This window comes from Silene latifolia, chromosome 9 (genome assembly GCF_048544455.1).
Source record: "Silene latifolia isolate original U9 population chromosome 9, ASM4854445v1, whole genome shotgun sequence".
NCBI lineage: Eukaryota > Viridiplantae > Streptophyta > Magnoliopsida > Caryophyllales > Caryophyllaceae > Silene > Silene latifolia.
This window is the reverse complement of record NC_133534.1, coordinates 153,263,283-153,288,049: the sequence shown is the minus strand read 5'-3', so window position 1 is coordinate 153,288,049 and position 24,767 is coordinate 153,263,283. Positions and strand designations below refer to the sequence as shown.

At 43.8% G+C, this 24,767-nt stretch overlaps 1 protein-coding gene across 1 annotated transcript; it reads right to left on the bottom strand.

Annotated features, from left to right (window-relative positions):
• Positions 1-673: 673 nt before the first annotated feature.
• Positions 674-23,806, bottom strand: LOC141601785 (protein FAR1-RELATED SEQUENCE 5-like). The gene is made up of 7 exons (XM_074422087.1): positions 23,800-23,806; positions 22,941-23,127; positions 2,876-3,170; positions 2,585-2,779; positions 1,864-2,398; positions 914-1,437; positions 674-694 (listed from the first exon to the last, which is right to left on the bottom strand). The coding sequence occupies exons 1-7, from the start codon at positions 23,804-23,806 to the stop codon at positions 674-676; spliced, it is 1,764 nt and encodes a 587-aa protein (XP_074278188.1).
• Between the last annotated feature and the right edge of the window lie 961 nt (positions 23,807-24,767).

Sequence of the window (24,767 nt, the reverse complement as noted above, 5' to 3'; positions counted from 1 at the left end):
TCATGTGATATTGTAAAAACTGCGAGGATAATAATTATTCCCCAAACAGTAAAATTTTGAATTGAATATTGCGTGGTATTGTATTGAACAGACTGTGATACTGTAAAGAATACTGAAATTATTGTGGTACGTGTGGTGTTTATTTGATACAAGTGTGATATTGTATTCGGTATAATGTGATATCACATTATACTTCAAATGCAATATCATAGTTCTAACTATGAAATATCACAATATGTACATTAAAAAACACATCGTCATCAATATTCCACCACATCCATTTTAATCTGCAATTTCAGAACATGTACATTGAAATATCAGACTTCTGATAATACTTTTTGGAATCTTTATTTAAGAAATACCACACGTCTAACAATGCAATATCACGACATGTACTGTAAAATATCAGACATCTGATAATACTATTTTAAAACACTATGGAAGAAATATCACACGTCTAACTATGAAATATCAGACGTCTAACTATGAAATATCACACTTATATCACTACGTAAATCCTAACGCATGGAGTGTAATTGCTATAATAGTAATGAAACTATGAGATGTATATCCTATATATATTGAGCTTCATCAACAAAGAATCCTCCAACCAAGAGACGACGACAAAAAAAATGTTTTGGATGGCCTTGATGGACATGAATCAGTATAGCAGTCAATCATCATCTAAACTCCCCTGAAAAATACAAAACAGCACAACAAGTAGTTGTCAGCAAATGAACAAGCACAGTTGATACAGTTTTTGAAATTAAGATCATAAACAGCACAGCGAGTAGTCGTCAGCGCTCAATATCAAAAGTGTATACAATTCCAAAAATTAAACTCATAAACAGAATCGTATGGCATCTTACTTATAGAAAGAATGTAATGGAATATATTTATTTAGGTAGCATACCTGATTCTCGATGTCAGGTACAAAAGGATGAGGGCAGTTACGCTTATCATGGTGAGCCAATTTTTTGCAATTTTTGCAAAGCTTTTTTGGCTTCTCTGCTTTGGCAATGCATTGTTGCTTTGTCGATATCATTCTCTTCCCACTACCCTTGTTCTTTGCCTGACGAGGCGGTAGAATCCTCACCTCAGTTGAGGAACTACATCCAAGAAGCATTTCCAACTCCTGCTCTTTTGTCATTGACTGTGCTTGTGGATTGAGTTTGACCCGAAATTGCTTCAATGTGTCAGCAAGATCAGTGATCTGATTGTTACGCATAGTTCTCAGCAAACTGATAGTTGAGTAGAACTCTGACCATAATTTGCACATCTCCAGCTTCCTTGCATCAGTGGCATCAAAGTCGTCAAGTAACTCACCATGTGAACCATACAGAGGGATCTTTTGTGCATTCTTTGTCCAGCGCATAAGTATGTACTTATCGTGCAAAGTCCTAACTTGTTTCCCGAGAGAAAACCCAAATAATGTGTCTGCAAATAATACCCTTCCTATTAAACAACTTACAAGAACATTCTGTATCGGTGCTTGTAGAATTGAACACTACTTGATAAGTCTTCTGCATTCTAGCGTCAGTAACAACAATGACCTCTGTACTGTCGACAGGTGGTGTGAAGCCACCAACACTAAGAGAACACATGGAGGCAGTAGCCTCTTGTTGAAAATATTTAAAAATAGCATGGGTATAAACCTTGGATGCATGAGCTTCCAAGTGTAGAGACGTAGCTAATTGGGGTAACGTATAATCACTGTCTCGATCATGTTGCTTTTGAGTATGGCGTTGTTGATCCATGGCGCTTTGAAAACGCATCCAAAACTCAACAAGTGTATCATGTGTATTTTCAAAACGCTTGAAAAGCTATTCTGGCTCTCCGATCGTTGAGTTGTTCGGAGAATACATCCCATAGGAATATCACGATAATAAGCCGTAATCCATCTCCTTCTTTTTTTATACATGTTTGACAACCATGAATTTGCTTGCAAGTTATGTTCAGCAATTAAGTCAGACCACTTCCGTTCAAATTCTACAAGTTCCAAGTCAGAGTCCCAAACAACAGAATTCAAACGACTCACAAAATCAGTCTCCTTGGATATTGTAATTTCAATCTTGTCAGGGACCTTTTGCATAATATACCACATGCAATATCTATGCTTAGCCTTCTTGAAAACTTTGGGTACAACCATCTTTATTCCCGCACATTGGTCAGTGATTATACATTGCGGCTCTCGCTGACCCATAGCGTCTAAGAACTTCTCAAAAACCCACTTAAATGAATCTTCATCCTCATGAAACAACAATGCAGCAGCAAAAGTCACAGATCTTTTGTGGTGGTCTACCCCAATAAAAGGAGTGAAAATCATAGAATATTTATTTGTACCGTAAGTTGGATCAAAAGTGACCAAATCACCAAAGGAAGAGTAATTTCGACGTGCCTATGCGTCACACCAAAACACACGAACAAAACATTTGAAAGAATCCACTTCATAAGCAAAGTAGAAACCTGCATTGTTTTCACGGAGGTCCTCGAAATGATTGATAAACAATTGAGCATCTTTATCTCATATGAAACATTTGATATCCCTTCCAAAGTTCTTAAAATCAATCAATTGAGCACCAACATTCTCATAACCACCTGCATGTTCCTTAGAATATCTATATGCCGATGTAGGACCTAAATTAACTTTTGAATGATCAATAATTGCCTTTTTATGAAAAAGATGAAGGTGTCTCTTTTTTCTTTGAAATTCTTGATTTGTGAGGGAACAAAGACGATGATTATACCATTCACGAAACTGAGTTACAACATAAACATCCTTGATAAGGCGAAATTCAATCATAGCATCACAACCAATCCTAGTTAGTTTATTGTTCTTAATATCAAACGGCTTTATAAGTGGCTACTCCACTACACTATCATGAACAATAGATTTCCTTTTCTTACCATCTCTAAACCCTTCATGATTACAGACAACAAGTTTATAAAAGATAGCACCATCAGCATTTTTTTTAGAGGACTTCCTAGGTTCAAAACCACATGCTTCTGCATACACATTATAAAAACTGATAGCGCCTTCCAATTTTGCAAAAATCTGACCAAGTTGAGGTTTAGACTGAATTGCGACATTTCTTGTCCACAATTCAGTACCACCAGGTGTGGATTCCAAAAACAGTTGATGTTCATGATAAGATGTAGATACCCAGTATCTGCTGAGACTCCAACAAACACCCGATGATTATCGGACTACAACATGTTTTGGGATCGCAGCGTTTGATCGACAGTTTGTGTACAACTTTACGTCGGAAAACTTAAAACGATTTCGAAAACAAAACATTTCAAAAATACCTGGAGTGTTTAATGCACAACGACGGGGTCGCGATGACACTAACTAGAGTCAAAACCGAGACCGAGCCAAAAACCGACTCGAAAATTCAAAATCCCGACTCCAACAACGAGTCAAACCGAGTCAACCACAAAAACAAAATATCTCAAGCCTTCTATACTAAGTTTTCCCGGATTCATGAATGGACAAGTACCAAACATGTGACTACAAAACCTAGGATAGAACAAATCATGATTGCGTTTGTTGTGATAGTGACAACACAACTCGAAGTGCCGCGACGTGGCTCGCGCCTCTTTGAGCAGCCCAGATGGCCACGTCGCTCAAAACTCACACAACCACTCATTCTCCTATAAATACCCCTCAAATGTCGCCCATTTGAGATTTACGCGAGTGTCCGCCCCCACTTTTCTCCCTTAAAATTCTCGACTCGACTTCTAAAGTCACAATCCGACGCGTGTTTATGACCTACCGATCGTAAACACGAGCCTTACACATTGTTTGGTACCGTCATCGTGCATTAAACCACTTGTCCGACCACTTTTACCACTACACCATCACAAAACTTTTAAAACACTCTTTTACTTACCAAAACGGTTTTAAACCGAGTTTTCTCCGATCAAACAAGTTGTTACACTTACGTCGGTCACTCGCCATAACCAAACATGTAAGTATGAGGGTGTAAAAATCCTCTTTTATTATGTTTTCATTTGTTTCATGACTTTAACATGCTAAAACATGCATAACATGAACCAAAACATGGAATAAACGAGCCAAAACTGATTTTTGGTCTGAGGCAGAAGCCCCTTAGGCCGCCAACTGGTTCGCGCCTAAATGCGGTGCTCAGACCAGAGATCAACCGTGTTTGTTCTCGTCATTTCCCTTAATCTATTTTTCATATTTGTAATCGGTTTTTACCATTTCAAGTATTTTCGAAACCTTTTTGTTTCATTTTACATGTTTTAACCATAAAGCATTCTTCACCCTTGGTTCTTTATACCATGACGGTTAAATCCGTGTTTCGGTGATAATATTTGGTTAATGACATTTAAAAGGTATTTTAAAGCCTTTTATTTCATTTCTTCACATTTTCAAAACAAACATATTAGTCACCAACACGAAATCATCCTTGGTTCTATATACCATGCCGGATTTTAACTCGGGTACGATGATGAGAACCGACTAATCACATTCAAAATGGACATAAAACAATTAGTCCATAACCATTTTTCAAAACTATTAATGTCAAGCTTGTCAAAACCGAACCCGACACCGAATATTATCAAACAATGATGATTATTCGAGTCTAGTTCTTCAAATCAACAAATGCGGGTTAAACGACCCTTTCAAAATCAAACCGGGTTCAAATACCCACTTTTAACACGTTTTACAACATTTTCTAAACAACCAGAACACGGCATACAGCCGTTGGCTAACCCGCGCCTCAAGCAGGCCTTTTCTTTCTCATTTTCAAAACCAGAGGGAGGCCCCTTACACCGCCGGCTGGCTCGCGCCTCTTATAGCCGTCTGGTACAGGGCTTGTTCCCTTCCAGCATTAGTCTAGGACGATCCCGACTCTGGTCAACCCGGATATAGGACGGATAAGATGACTATTCAAACCATATTTGCCAAATGCCTTACTAAGACAAATGGATCATGTTATGCACCCTAAACCTAATACGGTAAATGGATGTTTAATTTCCGTCTTGCATGCAAATCAATCATTAATCCAACTCGACATCTTATACTTGATACTTGGATTAAATCAAACCGGCTTAGAAAGCTCTCACATGTTAGGTTTAAATCATTGGATGCGCATTCATGAATTTAAACCGTTTTATCAACTTTTGCATTCAACCAACCAAGATCGATCAGTAGAGGCCGCTAAACGCGGGCGGGATTGGGTGTCTGATTAAAGGGCTTCCCAATACGTACCTTCACCACTTACTCAGAAACTTTGGATAGTGGACGACCTTATCCAGGGCGTACGAGAGTCATTTTAGAGATAGGATGCTAAAGAGGGACGATTTCCTTATCTTTCGTACCTATGTCAAAACGCTGCTTTGTGCTTCAATTTGATCGAGGTATAAAGTGAAATTCGAACGGGTTCCAGGCATCCCACAAATGCTTGGTGGCGACTCCGAACATCTCTAATCGTTTCGAGACCCTTACCGAGACGAAACCGACCGATCTAAAACGATCCGGTCGAAAGCACCTTTACGCCGCCGAGCGTGGCTTTCAAGAAGACCGCTGCCATTGTTCACATATCGGCTGGGCATACGCAGGTGGGCCCATGTCCACAGATTGGCGACTCCGCTGGGGAATACTAGGACACTTACGTCTTTGTGGTCCCTAGATGGTGAGACTCGAACGAGGTCTTGGTTGGAATGCATTAATTGGTATTACGGTCACGGTCGGGTTCCTTGTCCGGGCCCACAACCTAACCTTTATCGACCAATTGGCTCGTCTCGTCGGCGTGAGTTTTCTCATCCCTGCGGTTCGAATCCTGATTGAGTCAAGCATACCATTGACGTTACACATTTCTGTTTCGTCAAAGAGCTTTCATCACTTTCGAGCACGAGGCTAGGGCACCCTCCTTACACATTTTGTTTGGATTGGTATCCCTCTCGCAAATCGGGGTTTGATTGCTTGGTGTGTAACCCACCCTTTTAAGCCAAAACTCGTGTCAGCATGATGCATAATATTATGAAACTGTGAGTGCTTATGTGCTACTTGATCATAAGTCCTTCCGTGTCATTTTGCAAACTTTCAAAATCACCTTTTGCGCCGTTATAATGGCCATTTCAAACCTCGGTCTTTCGCCGACTGTTGCACGCCTTTCTAGGCCATCGTAATAACGATTTTCAAACCCGGTTTTATATAACCATTTCATCACGCCTTTCTAGGCCGTCGTAATGATGATTTTCAAACTCGGTTTTGTATAACCATTTCAACACGCCTTTCTCGGCCGTCGTAATGGGGATTTTCAAACTCGGTTTTGTATAACCATTTCAAATCACTCTTTTTTTACGCCGTTATAATCGCCGCGTCTAGACACGGATTTTAACCCGTTTCGCGCCGACAATGGCTCTTTCAAAACCCGAGAAAAGCACACACTCTTTTCTCGAGACACTTCCGGGATCCCGAGGACCATGCACCGTCCCCGAGACCTCTTCAAACATTTCAAACTCAATTTTCAAAACGTGCAATTTTGAATTTCAAAACCGTCTTGGGAAGCAGCACACCGTTTTCCGAGCCGACTCAAACTCAAACCGTCTTTTGCAAATAAACTTAAGACAACCCTTTTTAACTGATCGACTTGCGGAGATTTCTATCTTCGGAAGCCGCCCATTAAAGCGACAAATGAATCTTTTGAAAATTCCTATTTTCAAAAACTTCAGTCCACCATTCCAATTCCGCCTCGTGTCTATCGAGTCAAAGCAAACATACTTATGGGTCTTTACTTATGAGTCGTCTCGCCACGAGACCCGTCCAATGGCGTCACGCCGTTATGTTGGACTCATGTCAAAAGTTCGGTCAAACACTGTCACGTTATAAATCGAGTCAGCACCGAGGGACCACAAACGGTCACCCCGTCTTGTTGAGTCGATCTTGGTCTCGTCCTCTGTGTTGTCTGCGTTCAGTCTTAGAACCGTGTCGTATTGAGTTGTAATGTGAGCCGTTTTTCTGCCTCAGAGCCATGGCCCCGTCTTCAGCTTCGTCCAACAACAACAATGATAACAACAGAGATGTCACAACTGATCAGCTAGCCAGCCTACTTACCGCTCTTAAGGTCACCCTAGATCGCGTCGAGACCCGTATCGACGCCCTGGAAAACAAGGAAGTTGGGGAACATAATACCCCACCTCGATCGAGACCGAGAAGAGGTGAAACTCTTGGAAGAACAACTCCTAGCCCGGGGTAACAACATCCACCTTGAAAATAACCGAAGGTTCGAACTCGTTGGGGACCAAGCATCGACAACTTCACCCTGAATGATGTGCCCAAGTTCAAGGGAGTGGAGGACCCACTCAACCACATCCGTGCTTGCAAAGACTACATGGCCATTAAGGGGGTCAAACAGGAACTTTTTACCAGGATCTTCCCATCCTCTTTGGAGCCAATTCCTCGCCAATGGTATTACTCCTTGGACCCGAAAAACCTTACCACCTGGGATGAGATCGCACTTGAGTTTGCCATACAAAATGCCGACAATGTCGAGATCCAGGCCAACACCCGTACTCTCGAGGTGTTAACCCAAAACGACAAGGAAGGATTCACTGAGTTTCTAACCCGTTGGAGGAGGGTGAGTACTCACTTGGTTAGTAAGCTGAGTGAATCAACTCTGGTTGAAACATTTGTAAACAATCTCCGCCCGGTTTATGCCAACCAGCTGAGGTATCAGAATATCAAAACTTTTCAAGATCTGCAAATTCTGGGGACACGTATTGAAGACGATCTTCGAAAGGGTGTCTTAGCAAAGACCACAGGCAGGGGTTATCAAGGATCCACCTCAACCGGATCTCGCCCTTACGGTCAGAGAAACAAGATTGATGAGGTCATCCTCGTCGAACCATCTGCCAAGAAAATTTAACGCCCCCATAGAGTGTTTACCAACATAGGGTCAACTTATGCAAGTGCCCTGAAAAGGCTCATGGACCAAGGGAAGCTACAACCGATCGGGCCCACCCCGGACCCGGCCGACGCCAAGAAATCCCGATTTTGGAACCCCAATGCCTACCGCCAGTATCATCGAGGGAAAGGGCATGATACCGAAAATTGCTTCAAACTCAAGCACCTCATTCAAGACTAATTGAGAAGGGAGATTTGCCTATACCCCCACCAACTAAGCCAAACAACAAGACGAATCCTCTGGGAATTCACGCCATCTCTGACGATGAGCCGACCCTAGACTGCTCTCATCTAATCCTGCCAATTAACGACGAGGTGAATGTTCTGGAAAAGAATCCTTCAGATAGAGTGTTCGTATTCAGTGCTGCCACTATGCTCACTATGTTTCAGCAAGTTGAGGAGGCCATTGCCAGCCTTTCTGAGAGAATCACCCGACTCGACGACGCCTACCGTCGACTCATCTTCAACCCCCCGTCACCACGTCCGCGGGAGAATTCCCCTAGCATTCAAAACTACCCACCCCAGGATGGATTGTTCCCGCGACCATTCTGGCATAGACCCCACGAAAATCACCTTCAAAATAACCACCTTCATGAGAATTACCCTCAAAATAACTACCCCCACAAAAATCGCCCTCACAAAAATATTCCCCACAAGAACTACCCACCGAGGAATACCCCTCCAAGGTATCCTCGAGACCCTGAAATTAACGGCATATGGCGGGATGATGTTGAGGATGTCTATGTCGTCCCAGGAAAGGAGAAGCGGACGAAGGAAATCGGACATCTCACCCGGTCCGGACGTCCCTATCAGAATCCGAGCAACCCACTGGTCGTTCCAACGACGAATGACCAAGTCGTCCCAGAGGTGGACACTCAACTAAAGGCTCCCGAGAACTCAATCCTGAAACAGCTCCAGAAAGCAAAGGCCGAGATCTCTATCTGGCAACTGATCGCAACGTCTTTTGAGCATCGACAGGCCTTTTTGCAGGCCTTGGGAAAATTAACCGTGCCCTCCACCTCTTCCCCAGAAGAAATAGTGGCACATATGACAAAAGACGCCCCTAATCTGAACAATCTGGTCATCTTCTCTAACGAGGATATCCCCCTGTTCAGAGCCAACCATAACCTGGCCCTATACATCACTGTGCAATGCCTCCAAAAGAACACACCAATGGTCCTCGTGGATGATGGTTCCGCCGTGAATGTCATTCCTCTCAAAACTGCCCACAGGCTGGGTATTAAGGAATCTGATTTAATCCCAACAAATCAAGGAGTACGCGCCTACGACGGCACTCGTCGTAAGGTCAAAGGGCTTATCACTCTAGCCGTCGCAACCAGGCCACTAGAAAGACAAACCAGTTTCCAAGTGGTCGACATCGACGCATCCTTCAACATGCTCCTGGGACGTTCCTGGATTCACGCCGTCAAGGCGGTCACCTCAACGCTTCACCAAAAGATCAGGGTCCCCTTCAACGGGAAAACGATCATGATCCCCGCTTCCCCAATCAAAGCAGTCATGAGAAGAGGGGTAGCCTCCCAAGCCATTGAGGAGGACGACAATGAAATGTGGGGTTTCCAAGCCGTGAACGCCATAACTGATGAACTAATAACCTCTGAATGTGACCCGTTCGCCAGCCTCACGATCAACCGTATCATGATGCGTCAGGGTTAGTTCCCGGGTTTGCCGCTCAATCCGCTAAAGGACCCATTGCCTCCCTTGAAGAAGACCAAGGTCCCCAACATTTCCTTTGGACTGGGATACGAGCCTACTGACAAAGACATCCAGGAGATGAACCTCCTAATCCGAAAACGCAAGAAGCACGAAGTCATACTCCGTCCCTACCACCTGACTCTCAACGGATACTTTATCCCCGAGGGAGAGTCTGAACTCCACCACGGCTTTCCGGAGCCTATCTATGACTCTGTGGCGAAGGCTAGATACCCTGGAGTGGAAGTCTTCCAGGACTGCTACTTTATTCCCGACAACACCGAAGCTGCATCAACTGAGTCCAAACCGTCACCATGCCTCGACGGACAAGCTGTCACACTACTCTTTGGGGAAGATAAAATCAAACGCCTCGACTATGAGGACATCATCAACATCGCCCGAAAGACAATCGTTTGATCCAATCGCCTTGATCTCCGATATCGACCGGAGAAAGCCACCTGTGGTGGAGGAAAACCATCAAGTGGACCGATCGCAAGGCCGCATTCTCAAGATCGCAATCGGAGAAGGCCCTATGTTCAAGAAGGAAAGTGAAGAAGGATCTCGAGTCCGAGTCGGAGTCGGAGTCGAGTCGTTATAGCTCCTAACACTCCGGAAGTCCCAGTCAAGGTCCCTTCCCACTATTTTATCACAAAGTTGTGGCTGATTCAGAGGCTGAGTCTGCTAAGGTCACCCCCACTCCAATGAAAGGTGACAACCTGGAGCCTGTTCCAGGGGCCACTTCCTCTGTCGTGTCACCTCTGACTGACAACGAGATGTCTGTCCTTTCCGAGCTTTTCGCTCGTGTCAACTTAATGAACGCTAAGTTTGCTTATGCCTCATCTCATTTTAACTGCAATGCAATTCTGAATGATCATGAGGAATTTGACTTGAGTAACTACCCACCTCACTTAGCCAAAGAACTCGACAAACGGGAAACCAGAACCCCCATCATTGAGGAAACCAAGCCTATTAACGTAGGAACCGACAATACACCTCAAGAACTTAGGATAGGGACAACCCTGAACCCCTCGGAAAGACAACAGTTCATCGACCTCCTCCACGAATACAAGGACGTGTTCGCCTGGTCTTACAGAGACATGCCTGGGATTGACAGAGAAATTGCAGAGCACCGGATACCCATCAAACCCGGGGTTCAACCTGTGAAACAGAAGCTACGCCGGATGCGTTTTGAGTGGGCCTTAAAAATCAAAGAAGAGGTGGACAAACAGTTCAAGGCTGGGTTCATCAAAGTATCTGAATACTCGGATTGGGTGGCCAACATTGTGCCGGTACCAAAGAAAGACGGACGAATTTGAGTTTGCGTCGACTTCAGGGATCTGAACAAGGCAAGTCCAAAGGACGACTTCCCTTTGCCACATGTTGACATTATGGTAGACAACACCGTCGAACAGGCTCTCCTATCATTCATGGACGGGTATGCCGGGTACAACGAGATTAAAATGGCTGAGGAAGACATGCACAAGACTGCGTTCACTACACAGTGGCGTACATATTGCTACACGGTCATGCCTTTCGGCCTCATCAACACCGGGGCGACCTATCAAAGAACCGCTACCACTCTCCTACATGATATGATGCACAAGGAGGTAGAGATATATGTCGATGACATGATCATCAAATCAAAAGAATGGGACGACCACATCAATGCCCTCCGGAAATTCTTCGCTCGTCTGCGGAAATATAACATGAGACTAAATCCTCAGAAGTGTGCATTCGGGGTCACCTCCGGAAAACTCTTGGGACATGTCGTCAGCAAAAGAGGTATTGAGATTGATCCAACCAAAATCAAAGCCCTTCAACAAATGCCTCGGCCTAAGAACGAGAAGAAGATTCGGGGATTTCTCGGTCAGGTCCAGTACATCAACCGGTTCATCGCCAAGCTCACTATGATTTGTGAACCGATATTCAAGAAGCTTCGCGCCACCGATCACACCGATTGGGACGACGACTGTCAGAAGGCGTTCGACAGGATAAAGGAAATCCTATCCAAACCTCCTGTTCTCATGCCACCTCAACCGGGATTCTCTCTGTCCCCTGTCGACCGTTCATCGACACGGCCATGGGAGCAATGCTAGCACAAACAGTTGGCAACGAGGAGCGAGCCATCTACTACATCAAAGAAAAAGTTCATTGAGTACGAGACGAGGTATACCCAATCGCAAAAGACATGCCTTGCCCTAGTATGGTCAACAAAGAAGCTGCGGAATTACATGCTCAGCTACTCGGTCCACATCTACTCCAAGATGGACCCAGTCAAATACATCTTCGAAAAACCCGTACTAAACGGAAGGCTGTGTAGGTGGACACTCATGCTGTCCGAGTTTGATCTCAAGTTTGTACCCCTCAAGGTTATCAAGGGAAGAGCAGTTGCTGATTTCCTAGCAGAAAATCCCGTGAACGAGGATCCAATGACCGACACATGGTCACTTCCTGACGAAGACATCCTTTGTGCCGACTCCGACGCATGGGACCTATACTTTGATGGCGCATCTAATCTGAGAGGTTTCGGGGTAGGAATCCTTCTAATATCACCGGAAGGAGAACATGTTCCGATCTCGGTCAAGCTAAACTTCGCCGTCACGAAAAACGCCGCTGAATATGAAGCATGTCTCATCGGCCTGCAAGCGGCCATCACACTTGGCATCAAGAGACTGAGGGTCCATGGCGATTCCTCACTCATGATCAATCAGGTATCCGGATCATGGAAAATCCGATCTGACAGCTTAGCTCCCTACCGAGCAAAGATCAATCAAGAGGCCGAGTTCTTCGACCAAATCGACTACTTCCACTTGCCGCGAGAGGAAAATCAATTTGCTGATGCCCTAGCAAAACTTGCCGCGCTCGTCAACATACCTGACGACATGACATCGATGCCCCTATGTGTCGAAAGACGGAGCGGGCCAGCTCACATTTGTGCTATTATCGACGACGAGGAAAGCCATGATGAACCTTGGTACCAAGCCATCCTCAATTACAAAACCAAAAACGAATTCCCTCCCAACTCTGATCAAAGAGGACAAAGAGCCATCCGTTTACTTGCATCACAATTCGTGATAAACCAAAATCAACTCTACAAAAGAACACCCCAAGGAATTCTCCTCCTTTGCATTGACCATCACAAGGCCAAGAAAGTCATGGGAGAAGTTCACGACGGAGAATGTGGCCCTCACATGAGTGCAATGATGCTTACACGGAAAATCATGCGGCTAGGTTACTACTGGACAACCATGGAAGCCGATTGCCGTAACTACGTCAAACATTGCCACAATTGCCAAATCTTCGCCAACATACAACATATACCACCATCCCTTTTATACACCATCATCGGGAAAGTCAGCCCGATAGGTACCAAGGGGCATTGCTTCGTCCTCATCGCCATCGACTACTTCACCAAATGGGTGGAAGCGCAGTCATTTGCAGTCTTGACCGCCAAGCAAGTGGCCAAGTTCATCCAAAACAACCTCATCTGCCGATATGGGGTACCCCATGAAATCATCAGCGATCAAGGCTCTCACTTCCGGGCGGAAACTCAAGCTTTGCTGGACAAATAAAAGATCAAACGACATCGATTATCCCCCTACCGTCCCAAAACCAACGGAGCGGTGGAGGCAGCGAACAAAACTCTTGTTACCATCATCAAGAAAATGCAAGACAACTACCTCGATTGGCCGAACAAACTCCCATTCGCACTCTGGGGATACCGAACCTCCATTCGAACACCGACAGGCGCCACACCCTTCTACCTAGCATACGGTATGGAGTCGGTTCAACCGGTAGAGTTAGAGGTCCCTTCTCTACGCATCCTGCTAGAAAGTCAAGTCCCTGAGGCGGAATGGACCCGTCGGAGGTACGAACAACTCACTCTTCTAGATGAACGGCGACTCAACGCCTTGCACAACGTCCAGCTATACCAACGACGTATACAACGGGCATTTAACAAGAAGGTCAAACCCAGAAACATCCGGGAGGGCGACTTGGTCCTCAAGTCAGTTCGAGCACCATTACCCGTCGATCCGAGGGGAAAATTCAAACCCAACTGGGCCGGGCCATACCTGGTCAAGAAAATACTTTCGGGGGGCGCAGTGAGACTGAGTGACCTAGATGGGGAGGACTTTACAAACCCGACCAACCTAGACCAACTCAAGAAATACTACCCTTGAACCCTATCAACGAACAACCTAGCCTAGTTTCGCAACTAGCACCAACCTCAACCCTTTTCAAGTCAAGTTCCTCAATACGTTCTGATTTGAAATTGCATGTTTTATCGAGTCTAAGATGAGGCACCTTGCCTGTTTCGCATGTCCTTTGATCCGTTAAAGGCAACGTCCATTTGCACTACAAAAACCAAACCCCTGAACTACGAGCATGGTTTGATTTCACCTCTTCAGGTGAATACGTAGGCAGTCCCTCTTACGCTTGAGGGATACAATCACAAAACCCAATTCAAATTCACAAAACATTTCGAACTACGATCATGGTTTGATTTCACCTCTTCAGGTGAATACGTAGGCAGTCCTTTCTTATTCAAGAAGGATACAACCATTCCCACAATCAAAAAAAAACATCCCCATCAAACAAGGAGAAAAGGGAAAACCATTCCCTTTCCCCACAAAAATACAAAATGAGCCTTGCTCCCTTTCCACAAAATACCACTTTCCCAAGTGCAAACGTTTAGGACGATTCAAATCGAATTGCCTTTACAAATGGATGGAAGAAACAAGCGTTCACAACTTTCGACACGAGCAATCCTCTTATTTAATTAATAATGGGAGGGATTACAATCTCAACAACAAATAGAGCTCGACGAGTCTACAACTTGTCAAAGCTAAGGTGTCAACTAACACACCTCACATAGTAAAACTAGCACAAAACACACAACAACTAGCTAGTACAACATAATACAAACTCACAACAATAATACAACATAATAATAAAGCAGGTAATGGAGGTCTTCACTCTTCCATTCTACCCTTGCCTTTTCCCTCGGGGTATATCTTCCCCTTGTTCTTCTTGTTGGCCCGCCTAGCATGGACTTCCTCCTTGGAACGGATCCTAAACGGATCTAAGACGGCGACGGCCTCCGGTCTAGCACAAGACCCCATGTTTGACCCAAGACGAGCCAATGCACGGCTCACCATACTCTTGGGGCCGGAACTTCTCCTCTTCGGTGGTCTCATCACATCGGGAGTAGCTCCCTCAACATACTCCTCAAAGAAGGCACGGTTGGCCTTGCCAACCTCTCGGTACTTCAAGTCGACAACCTCGTCCTTACGGAATTTGGATCTCTCTTACAAGGACGGAGCACGTGACCACTTCACATAAGCGGTAGTCACCCATGTCGCGGCAACGGGCTTTGGTACCTCCCAAAGCGGCCGAGTGGCCCACCACCTTTCAAAGAATTCCACAAGCTCGGAGTTTCGGAAAACATTCTCTTGGACAAGAGTATCTTGAGCGGGCACCTTTTGTTGACGCCCCATTTGCCTCATGAGCCTTTCGGGATAAATGAAGGAAACAACCTTCAAACCCACCACCATCAAAGAACGAGGACTAACACCCGAAGCGGGCAACCCCGTGAAGGACCTCAAGTGCCACCACGGCACCACCCAACGGATATGAGGATCACCCTCCTCCGCCAACCTTGCGGCCCAATAGGCCTCGGTGGAAGCAAAACTATCCGGGTACAACTTCTTCCTCATGGTAAGATGACGGAAGGAGTAAGAAGAAGGATTAACCGGAGGCTCTACATACCTTAGCCTCTCTAATAGCCACACTTGGAGGATCCTCGGCGATCCAAAAGAGGGAGCTTCTCCACAAGAGCCTTCCTTGTCCAAAGCTTGGATAATCTCTCCAAGCACCAACCATGATGGATCTCTAACATGCTCCATTTGCTCAATCACATGGATAAGGGTCATGCTACCATGGCATCTCGGCCCCTCCTTCTTCAAGACATCAACAAAGAGGTTCACATAGACAAGGCAAAATGCAAGAGCCCTTCTCCTAGCCACCTCCGAGACATTAACATCTAACCGATTCGAGAAGATGTTAATAAGAGCCAACATATCCACATCATGTGGAGCAAGAAGAAAGTTGACTTGGCTTGTTGATAAGCCCAACATGGAACGGAATTTCTCCTTGTAGCACAACCGAGTCAGAGGAAGCACCGGAGTACAACCCGGTCACCCACCAATGGCTCCAACTTCTTCGGCAAGAGGACAAATCTCGCCCTTCGGGAAAACGAAAACATGATGTTTCGAATCCCAAAACCGAGAACATGCTTCGAGAAATGAAGGTTGAACCTTGACTTGACGAAGCACCAACAATTGACCAACTCTCATGAAATCGAGTTGATACTTCTCGGGAGGCGACAAATCCCGGCACCATTGTCGCAATGCATTCTCAAAAGCATCCATGAAATATTTTTGTGGAAGAAGAAGAGGTTTTGTAGAGATGTTTTCGTGTTTCGGATGCTAAAACAATGAAGCGCAAACGTCCCTATTTATACAAAATGATCAGCGCACTTTTCAGAAAAAGGGGAGAGCCGGCTTCCATCGCCAAGACGCTCGCGCCTCTTTGAGGCTTCCCCAGGATTCCCGCTGTTGACTTGTCTCTTTCAACATGTGTTTTCTCCTGACACCTCAAACCTCCCGCCAGGAACCTCGCGCCTCTTCGGGATGATCCGGGAAATTTTGTGTTTCTTCACACTCACATTTCCTTGTTTTCGCGTTTTACGAAATCTGACACGGTTTCCATGGCGCAGCTTTAAACATACGGATTTTTCTTTCTTTTTTTAAGGGGGGGAGGGCTAGTCGCCCCGATCCGCGACGGATCGTTTCCATGTCAGTCGAAATTCCGAAAATTTTTCGCTTTTTCGCAAAACAAATATCAAAATCAAAAATTGATAACACGACATCAATTTTCCTCAAAATTCAAGCACTCACAAATCCGAGTCTTGGCCTCAAAAGCCAAATACACTCGCAAAAATCCTTTTCTAAAAATTCTTTCCTGACGGTCTGAGTTTGAATTTTTCGAGTCATTTTCGAATTTTCGATGCAATTTAATTCACGACACGAGTTAATTGCTCAAATTTTCAACAATTCCTTTTGAATTCCAAACGTGGCGATTTTGCCACGGAATTTTCAAAAATTCATTTTCAAAATTTCAATTTTAACTTCAAGTCATCTTGGTTAATTTTGATTTTTCAAACAAATGCTTTACGTGATCAAATGCTTCTACGTGTTTACATGCTATCTGTTGCCTGTTTTCTACACTAACGATGCAGGAACTGGTGCAAAGCAAAAGGAGAGTCAACAGCCAACAACGCTCCTCCGAAACATAACACAAAAAAGCCAAAATCACAAAATAAACCACAGTCCAAAAACACATATATACAAACCGCCTTACGCAAAATACATCAACAAACGTCTATCATACAGACACTGGCCTAAAACAAATGTCTATCATACAGACACTGGCCTAAAACAAGCGTCTATCATACAGTCACTGGCCTAAAACAAGCGTCTATCATACAGACACTGGCCTAAGACAACGAACTGGGGGCTATCCGCCACCTACCGAACTAAGCACTCCCTACCCTTCTGATCAGAAAAGAAAGGGAGCAACGGGAAACAGAGGAGCAATAGTGAAAGAAGAGGAGGTTACCATGGCGATAACCCCTCACTCCTGCTCCATGACAAAAAGGAAGACAATGTCTTGCAGATTTCGGACGACACGACAACCGGGGACCGTAACTTAGCATGCTACCCGATGTTGGACCCCACTCAGCTGAACTTAACTGCGATCAAGGTCAACAACAAGGGATAACACACTCGTACTGACCCCCAATCATCAGTCATCCTATCCATGAGCCACGACGAAAAGGACAAACCAGCCATATTGGCCGCCTATCCGAACCTCTACAGACAACGACCAACGATCGATACCCGATCGTTGGCCGGACAAAGGCCGCCAGGGAGAAACACAACCAAGCTCAGTAATAAAAACGATCGACTCTTCCCCTCCGGGATCGACTTCCTCCTCCAAAGCCTCAACAACGGACCCCATCGGTCCCAAATGATATCCTGCAATAAAAAAAACAACAAAACAACAAAAAAACGTCAGCCGAAATTTCGGCATTACGACGACATGAAATGGACGAATCAAAAAAAAAAACAACAAAAAACAACCTGCAATAGAAAAAACAAGGAGCAATCCCGCCAAAAACCATTCACAAAAAAAAAACAACACAAAAACGACTCGCCCCTCTTTTCAAGCAAAAGACGAGTCAAAACCACAAAAACGGCATTTCAAGACCCATACAAGGTCTGCCAACAACCCAAAACACACTCCCGACACAATGGGGATTTTTCTACGGTTCAAAAAGGCAATTCATACGCTAATTTGAGCCCAGGCCGGTCAAAAATTCAAAAACGACCGCAAAAAGTCAAACGTGATTTCATCACGCCTCAAGGTGACCTAAAAATACCAATAAGGTCCATTTCAAGGCAGACTGACTCAATTCAAGCCCAAACAAGCGCTTATTTTGTCAGACGTAAGACCGTCGCAAAAGGCAAAAATCCAATTTTGCCCACAAACATCCAATGAAGGTCCTTAAATGGCAAACACGGGTTTTCCCAACTACAATGCAACCTAGTGGGACCCACTAGCCAAACAAATAAACTTTGCATTGTGAAATGATACGGTTTCTCGCCTCAATCACGTTTTTCGAGCCTAGGGAGCGGGAACGGGGACCAAAATGCAAACTAAAAGCACCCCTATACTCCTAAACAGGTTTCTAACCTAATGCAAACATAAATTTTACTCGAAATTGGCTCAAGCAAAAACGCCCAATTCGATTTTTAGGGCAAAATCCGCCCTAATTCAATCTAGCTAACAATGGAAAAATTTGAAAGGATTCAAGAGGAAATACTTACCTTGAGATGACATTTGTTGACAATGGCACGGATGAAAGCAAGCTTGAAGGTTCGTCAATGGCGATTTTGGGCGAATTTTCGAGGTTGAAGATGAATGTTCATCCGCAACTCCACCTCGCGTCTTTTTAACAAAGAATAGGGAAGCCGGCTTGTATCGCCAGGTGGCTCGCGCCTAAACCAGGCCTCCCCTTTCTTTTTCAGCGAAATTTCGGCTTTGGCCCAATTTCCCACAACAGACTTCAAAATTTTCGTTGACAATATTAAATATTTTCATTTCTTCGAAAACAAACAAAAACAAATAGTGAAAATTTTAAACTCGCAATTTTCAAGCAAACGGCGATCAAAACCGCCAATTTCAAAATAATGGCGAAAATTCAAAATCGCTATTTCAAGCAACGACGGCACATAAACCGTCACTTCAATCAACAGTGAAAATTCCAAATTCACTATTTCTTTCAAATGTCAACGGCGGCACATAAACCGTCACTTCAATCAATAGTGAAGATTCCAAATTCACTATTTCTTTCAAATGTCAACGGCGGCAAATAAACCGTCACTTCAATCGATAGTGAAGATTCCAAATTCACTATTTCTTTCAACATGTCAACGGCGGCACATAAACCGTCACTTCAATCGATAGTGAAGATTCCAAATTCACTATTTCCATCAAATGTCAACGGCGGCACATAAACCGTCACTTCAAACGCTATAGCAAACTCAAATTTGCTATTTTCCTTCAAAATTAGAACAAACGGCGATCAAAACCGCCACTGCAAATTCAAATCGAATAGTGAAAATTCCAAATTCACTATCCCTTCGAATGCCAGCAGGGGGCTTCCTCGCGGAACCCGCTCATTCCAAAAACAGTAATGGTGAGAATCCATACTCACTATTTCCGCAGCGACATCATGAGTTCGCTACTTTCAAAGCAAGCCCACTCGACGCGGCTATTCCCAGGGTCTATTAACCAACCTCTACCACAGCTAGCGAGCATTTGTCCGCAACCTTTTCAAGGATACATCCCGAAGATGCCTCGGGTACATTTCCTTGTCTCGGCTAGCGGGCCTTACAACGCACCGCAGCTGGCGAGCATTTGTCCGCAACCTTTTCAGGGATACATCCCGAAGATGCCTCGGATACATTTCCTTACCTTTTCAAGGACACATCCCGAAGATGCCTCGGGTACATTTCCTTGCCTTTTCAAGGACACATCCCGAAGATGCCTCGGGTACATTTCCTTATCTCGGCTGGCGAGCCTTACAACGCACCGCGGCTGGCGAGCCTTACAACGCACCACGGCTGGCGAGCCTTACAACGCACCGCGGCTGGCGAGCCTTACAACGCACTGCGGCTGGCGAGCTTTACAACGCACCGCTGCTGGCGAGCCCTCCTCACATACGCACCATGGCTGGCGAGCCTTACAACGCACCGCGGCTGGCGCGCCTTACAACGCACCGCGGCTGGCGAGCCTTACAATGCACCGCGGCTGGCGAGCCTTACAACGCACCGCGGCTGGCGAGCCTTACAACGCACCGCGGCTGGCGAGCCCTCCTTATATACGCACCACAGCTGGCGAGCATTTATCCGCAACCATGCAAGGACATATCCGAAGATGCCTCAGGTATGACTCCTTCTTATGGCTGGCGAGCCTTTGTACGTAGTCTAACGGACTTTAAACGACCCGCACGGACAGTCGACAGACTCTAAACTATTCCCGATGACAGGTCCTGGACTCGTACCCTCGAGTCGCCTCGGCGTCGCCCTTCCCGACGGCAGGTCCTTGGCCCGAATCTTTTCGAGCCACCTCGACGTCGCTTGGGTCTTTAGGTTGTAATCTTCGATTGACCTGGGGACTCTACTTTGACTTTCGCCCTGTCCAAGCCTCAGTCAAAGTGGGGGCTCTGTAGATACCCAGTATCTGCTGAGACTCCAACAAACACCCGATGATTATCGGACTACAACATGTTTTGGGATCGCAGCGTTTGATCGACAGTTTGTGTACAACTTTACGTCGGAAAAATTAAAACGATTTCGAAAACAAAACATTTCAAAACATTTCAAAAATTCCTGGAGTGTTTAATGCACAACGACGGGGTCGCGATGACACTAACTAGAGTCAAAACCGACACCGAGCCAAAAACCGACTCGAAAATTCAAAATCCCGACTCCAACAACGAGTCAAACCGAGTCAACCACAAAAACAAAATATCTCAAGCCTTCTATACTAAGTTTTCCCGGATTCATGAATGGTCAAGTACCAAACATGTGCCTACAAAACCTAGGATAGAACAAATCATGATTGCGTTTGTTGTGATAGTGACAACACAACACGAAGTGCCGCGACGTGGCTCGCGCCTCTTTGAGCAGCCCAGGTGGCCACGTTGCTCAAAACTCACACAACCACTCATTCTCCTATAAATACCCCTCAAATGTCGCCCATTTGAGATTTACGCGAGTGTCCGCCCCCTCTTTTCTCCCTTAAAATTCTCGACTCGACTTCTAAAGTCACAATCCGACGCGTGTTTACGACCTACCGATCGTAAACACGAGCCTTACACATTGTTTGGTACCATCATCGTGCATTAAACCACTTGTCCGACCACTTTGACCACTACACCATCACTAAACTTTTAAAACACTCTTTTACTTACCAAAACGGTTTTAAACCGAGTTTTCTCCGATCAAACAAGTTGTTCCACTTACGTCGGTCACTCGCCATAACCAAACATGTAAGTATGAGGGTGTAAAAATCCTCTTTTATTATGTTTTCATTTGTTTCATGACTTTAACATGCTAAAACATGCATAACATGAACCAAAACATGGAATAAACGAGCCAAAACTGATTTTTGGTCTGAGCCATAAGCCCCTTAGGCCGCCATCTGGCTCGCGCCTAAATGGGGTACTCAGACCAGAGATCAACCGTGTTTGTTCTCGTCATTTCCCTTAATCCATTTTTCATATTTTTAATCTGTTTTTACCATTTCAAGTATTTTCGAAACCTTTTTGTTTCATTTTACATGTTTTAACTATAAAGCATTCTTCACCCTTGGTTCTTTATACCATGACGGTTAAATCCGTGTTTCGGTGATAATATTTGGTTAATGACATTTAAAAGGTATTTTAAAGCCTTTTATTTCATTTCTTCACATTTTCAAAACAAACATATTAGTCACCAACACGAAATCATCCTTGGTTCTATATACCATGCCGGATTTTAACCCGGGTACGATGATGAGTACCGACTAATCACATTTAAAATGGACTTAAAACAATTAGTCCATAACCATTTTTCAAAACTATTCATGTTAATCTTGTCAAAACCGAACCCGACACCGAATATTATCAAACAATGATGATTATTCGAGTCTAGTTCTTCAAATCAACAAATGCGGTCTAAACGACCCTTTCAAAATCAAACCGGGTTCAAATACCCACTTTTAACACGTTTTACAACGTTTTCTAAACAATCAGAACACGGCATACAGCCGTTGGCTAACCCGCGCCTCAAGCAGGCCTTTTCTTTCTCATTTTCAAAACCAGAGGGAGGCCCCTTACACCGCCGGCTGGCTCGCGCCTCTTATAGCCGTCTGGTACAGGGCCTGTTCCCTTCCAGCATTAGTCTAGGACAATCCCGACTCCGGTCAACCCGGATATAGGACGGATCAGATGACTATTCAAACCATATTTGCCAAATGCCTTACTAAGACAAATGGATCATGTTATGCACCCTAAACCTAATACGGTAAATGGATGTTTAATTTCCGTCTTGCATGCAAATCAATCATTAATCCAACTCGACATCTTATACTTGATACTTGGATTAAATCAAACCGACTTAAAAAGCTCTCACATGTTAGGTTTAAATCATTGGATGCGCATTCATGCATTTAAACCGTTTTATCAACTTTTGCATTCAACCAACCAAGATCGATCGGTAGAGGCCGCTAAACGCGGACGGGATTGGGTGTCTGATTAAAGGGCTTCCCAATACGTACCTTCACCTCTTACTCAGAAACTTTGGATAGTGGACGACCTTATCCAGGGCGTACGAGAGTCATTCTAGAGATAGGATGCTAAAGAGGGACGATTTCCTTATCTTTAGTACCTATTTCAAAACGATGCTTTGTGCTTCGATTTGACCGAGGTATAAAGTGGAATTTGAACGGGTTCCACGCATCCCACAAATGCTTGGTGGCGACTCCGAACATCTCTAATCGTTTCGAGACCCTTACCGAGACGAAACCGACCGATCTAAAACGATCCGGTCGAAAGCACCTTTACGCCGCCGAGCGTGGCTTTCAAGAAGACCGCTGCCATTGTCCACAGATCGGCTGGGCATACGCAGGTGGGCCCATGTCCACATAAGAAACAGGAGGTTGTTCAATGCAGGAAGTAGAAGTAATTTCAGTAAAATGTTTATCATTAGACGTAGGTGGGGAAGGAATTTCAATGCGTGGAATAGAAGTAATTTGAGACACACTAGTATCGTGAGAGATGAATCCAGAAAAAGGTACACAACTATCAGCATCTGGAAAAGAATGCAATATAAGAAGCAATTAAAAACATAACAGGTATTAAGCAAACAGTAGGGGGGACAAGACTAATGACAAAATTTGGTATTGTAATAGTTGTGATATTGTATTGAATATGGTGTGATATTATATTGGACATCTGTTATTATTGTAATATTGTGAAAGCAGTTTCAAGGTCTGCAAACGAATATAGTACGAGAATGCATTACAACAGCTGATAACAGATGTAAAGTCAACAATAAGTTACAATGACGGCAAAATCAAGAGAAAATTGAAAATATAGGTAGCAAAAACAGTATGAAACTTGAAATTTCATTCGTACACCAATAAAACTGTATGAAAATTTAAAATATAGACAAATTCATAAGAAACGAAGTAACAACACTAGCAATTGAAAATATATGTAGCAAAAACAACAAGTAAATAAAAATAAAGCTGCATATGACGAAGACAGACATAAAATCGAAACAAAGCAGTAAGAAGAAGAGTAATTCAAATATGTGTAACAAAAACAACAATTACATAAAAATAAAGCTGAAAATTATAAATCTAAACATGAATTCATAATAAACGTAGCGAATATGTGGAAAAAAACAACAACAACAGCAAAATAAAGCTGGAAATTAACAAATCAAGGAAAAATCAGCAGCAGCAGAAAGAAGATGTACCTGACATAGCGATTTAGATTGAAGACAAGTGTAATCCTTGATAAGAAATAGTAATCAACAAATCGCGCAAGAAATAAGCAGCAGAAAGAAGGAATCCATGGATAAAGCTAGGTCGAGGAAGATGAATTTAGAGAGAGAAAGAAATTGATGATTAAATTTAGGCAACTGAAAAAGCTGAGTAAAATTAGGGAAGCAGGGGTATATATACAAAGAAACAAAATTACCAAACTACCCTTAATTCTACGTGTTAAATATAAGACGTAGGATCTATTACTTTATATGGCTTAGATTGATCCTCAATCCCTAAATATATGATTTATACTCATATGATCCTAATTCTCTCTCTCTCTCTCTCTCTCTCTCTCTCTCTCTCTATATATATATATATATATATATATATATATATATATATATATATATATATATACATAAAACGCAACACCCTATTCACATGTTACTATAATGCCACATTATAAATCATCCATCATGCAACATCATTATTCGCAACATATTATCATATGAACTACTTTACCTTTTTCCACCACATCCTCCATCCCTCCACAATCATTTATCCAACAATTCCATACAACGTATCATCCAACATTTGCAATAGAACATTAGTGGTCGGACTAAATCTTTTCGGTAACTTGTCGTTAGGAGCACCTAGAGCAAAACACAATTTATATCTTCACAAACAACTCTACAATTAGTAAAGAGGCAAGTAAAGGTCGGATCCCAAGGGACGGGAATTGAGATGAGATTTCTATTGAAACTAGTGGTGTCTTAGGGGTGTCATAATTTGGGTTGATGTAGAAGGTCACTAAACTAAATAGCAATAGAAGTAAACAAGCAAGATGAATTAAAAAGTGTTGTAAACAATTGATAAAAAGCACTATGGTATCATGGGGTCATAGGGGATTCATGGGAATTGATCATACAAACATGTTCTCAAATTATAAGCAAGCAAT

Bases quoted from the DNA above. Each gene is read 5' to 3' on its own strand.
- LOC141601785 (XM_074422087.1), bottom strand. The intron at 3,171-22,940 runs GTATGCCCAGCC...GAGTCTCAGCAG, and splicing joins GTGGACATGGGCCCACCTGC to ATACTGGGTATCTACATCTT. The intron at 2,780-2,875 runs GTAGTGGAGTAG...CGCCTTATCAAG, and splicing joins AATCTATTGTTCATGATAGT to GATGTTTATGTTGTAACTCA.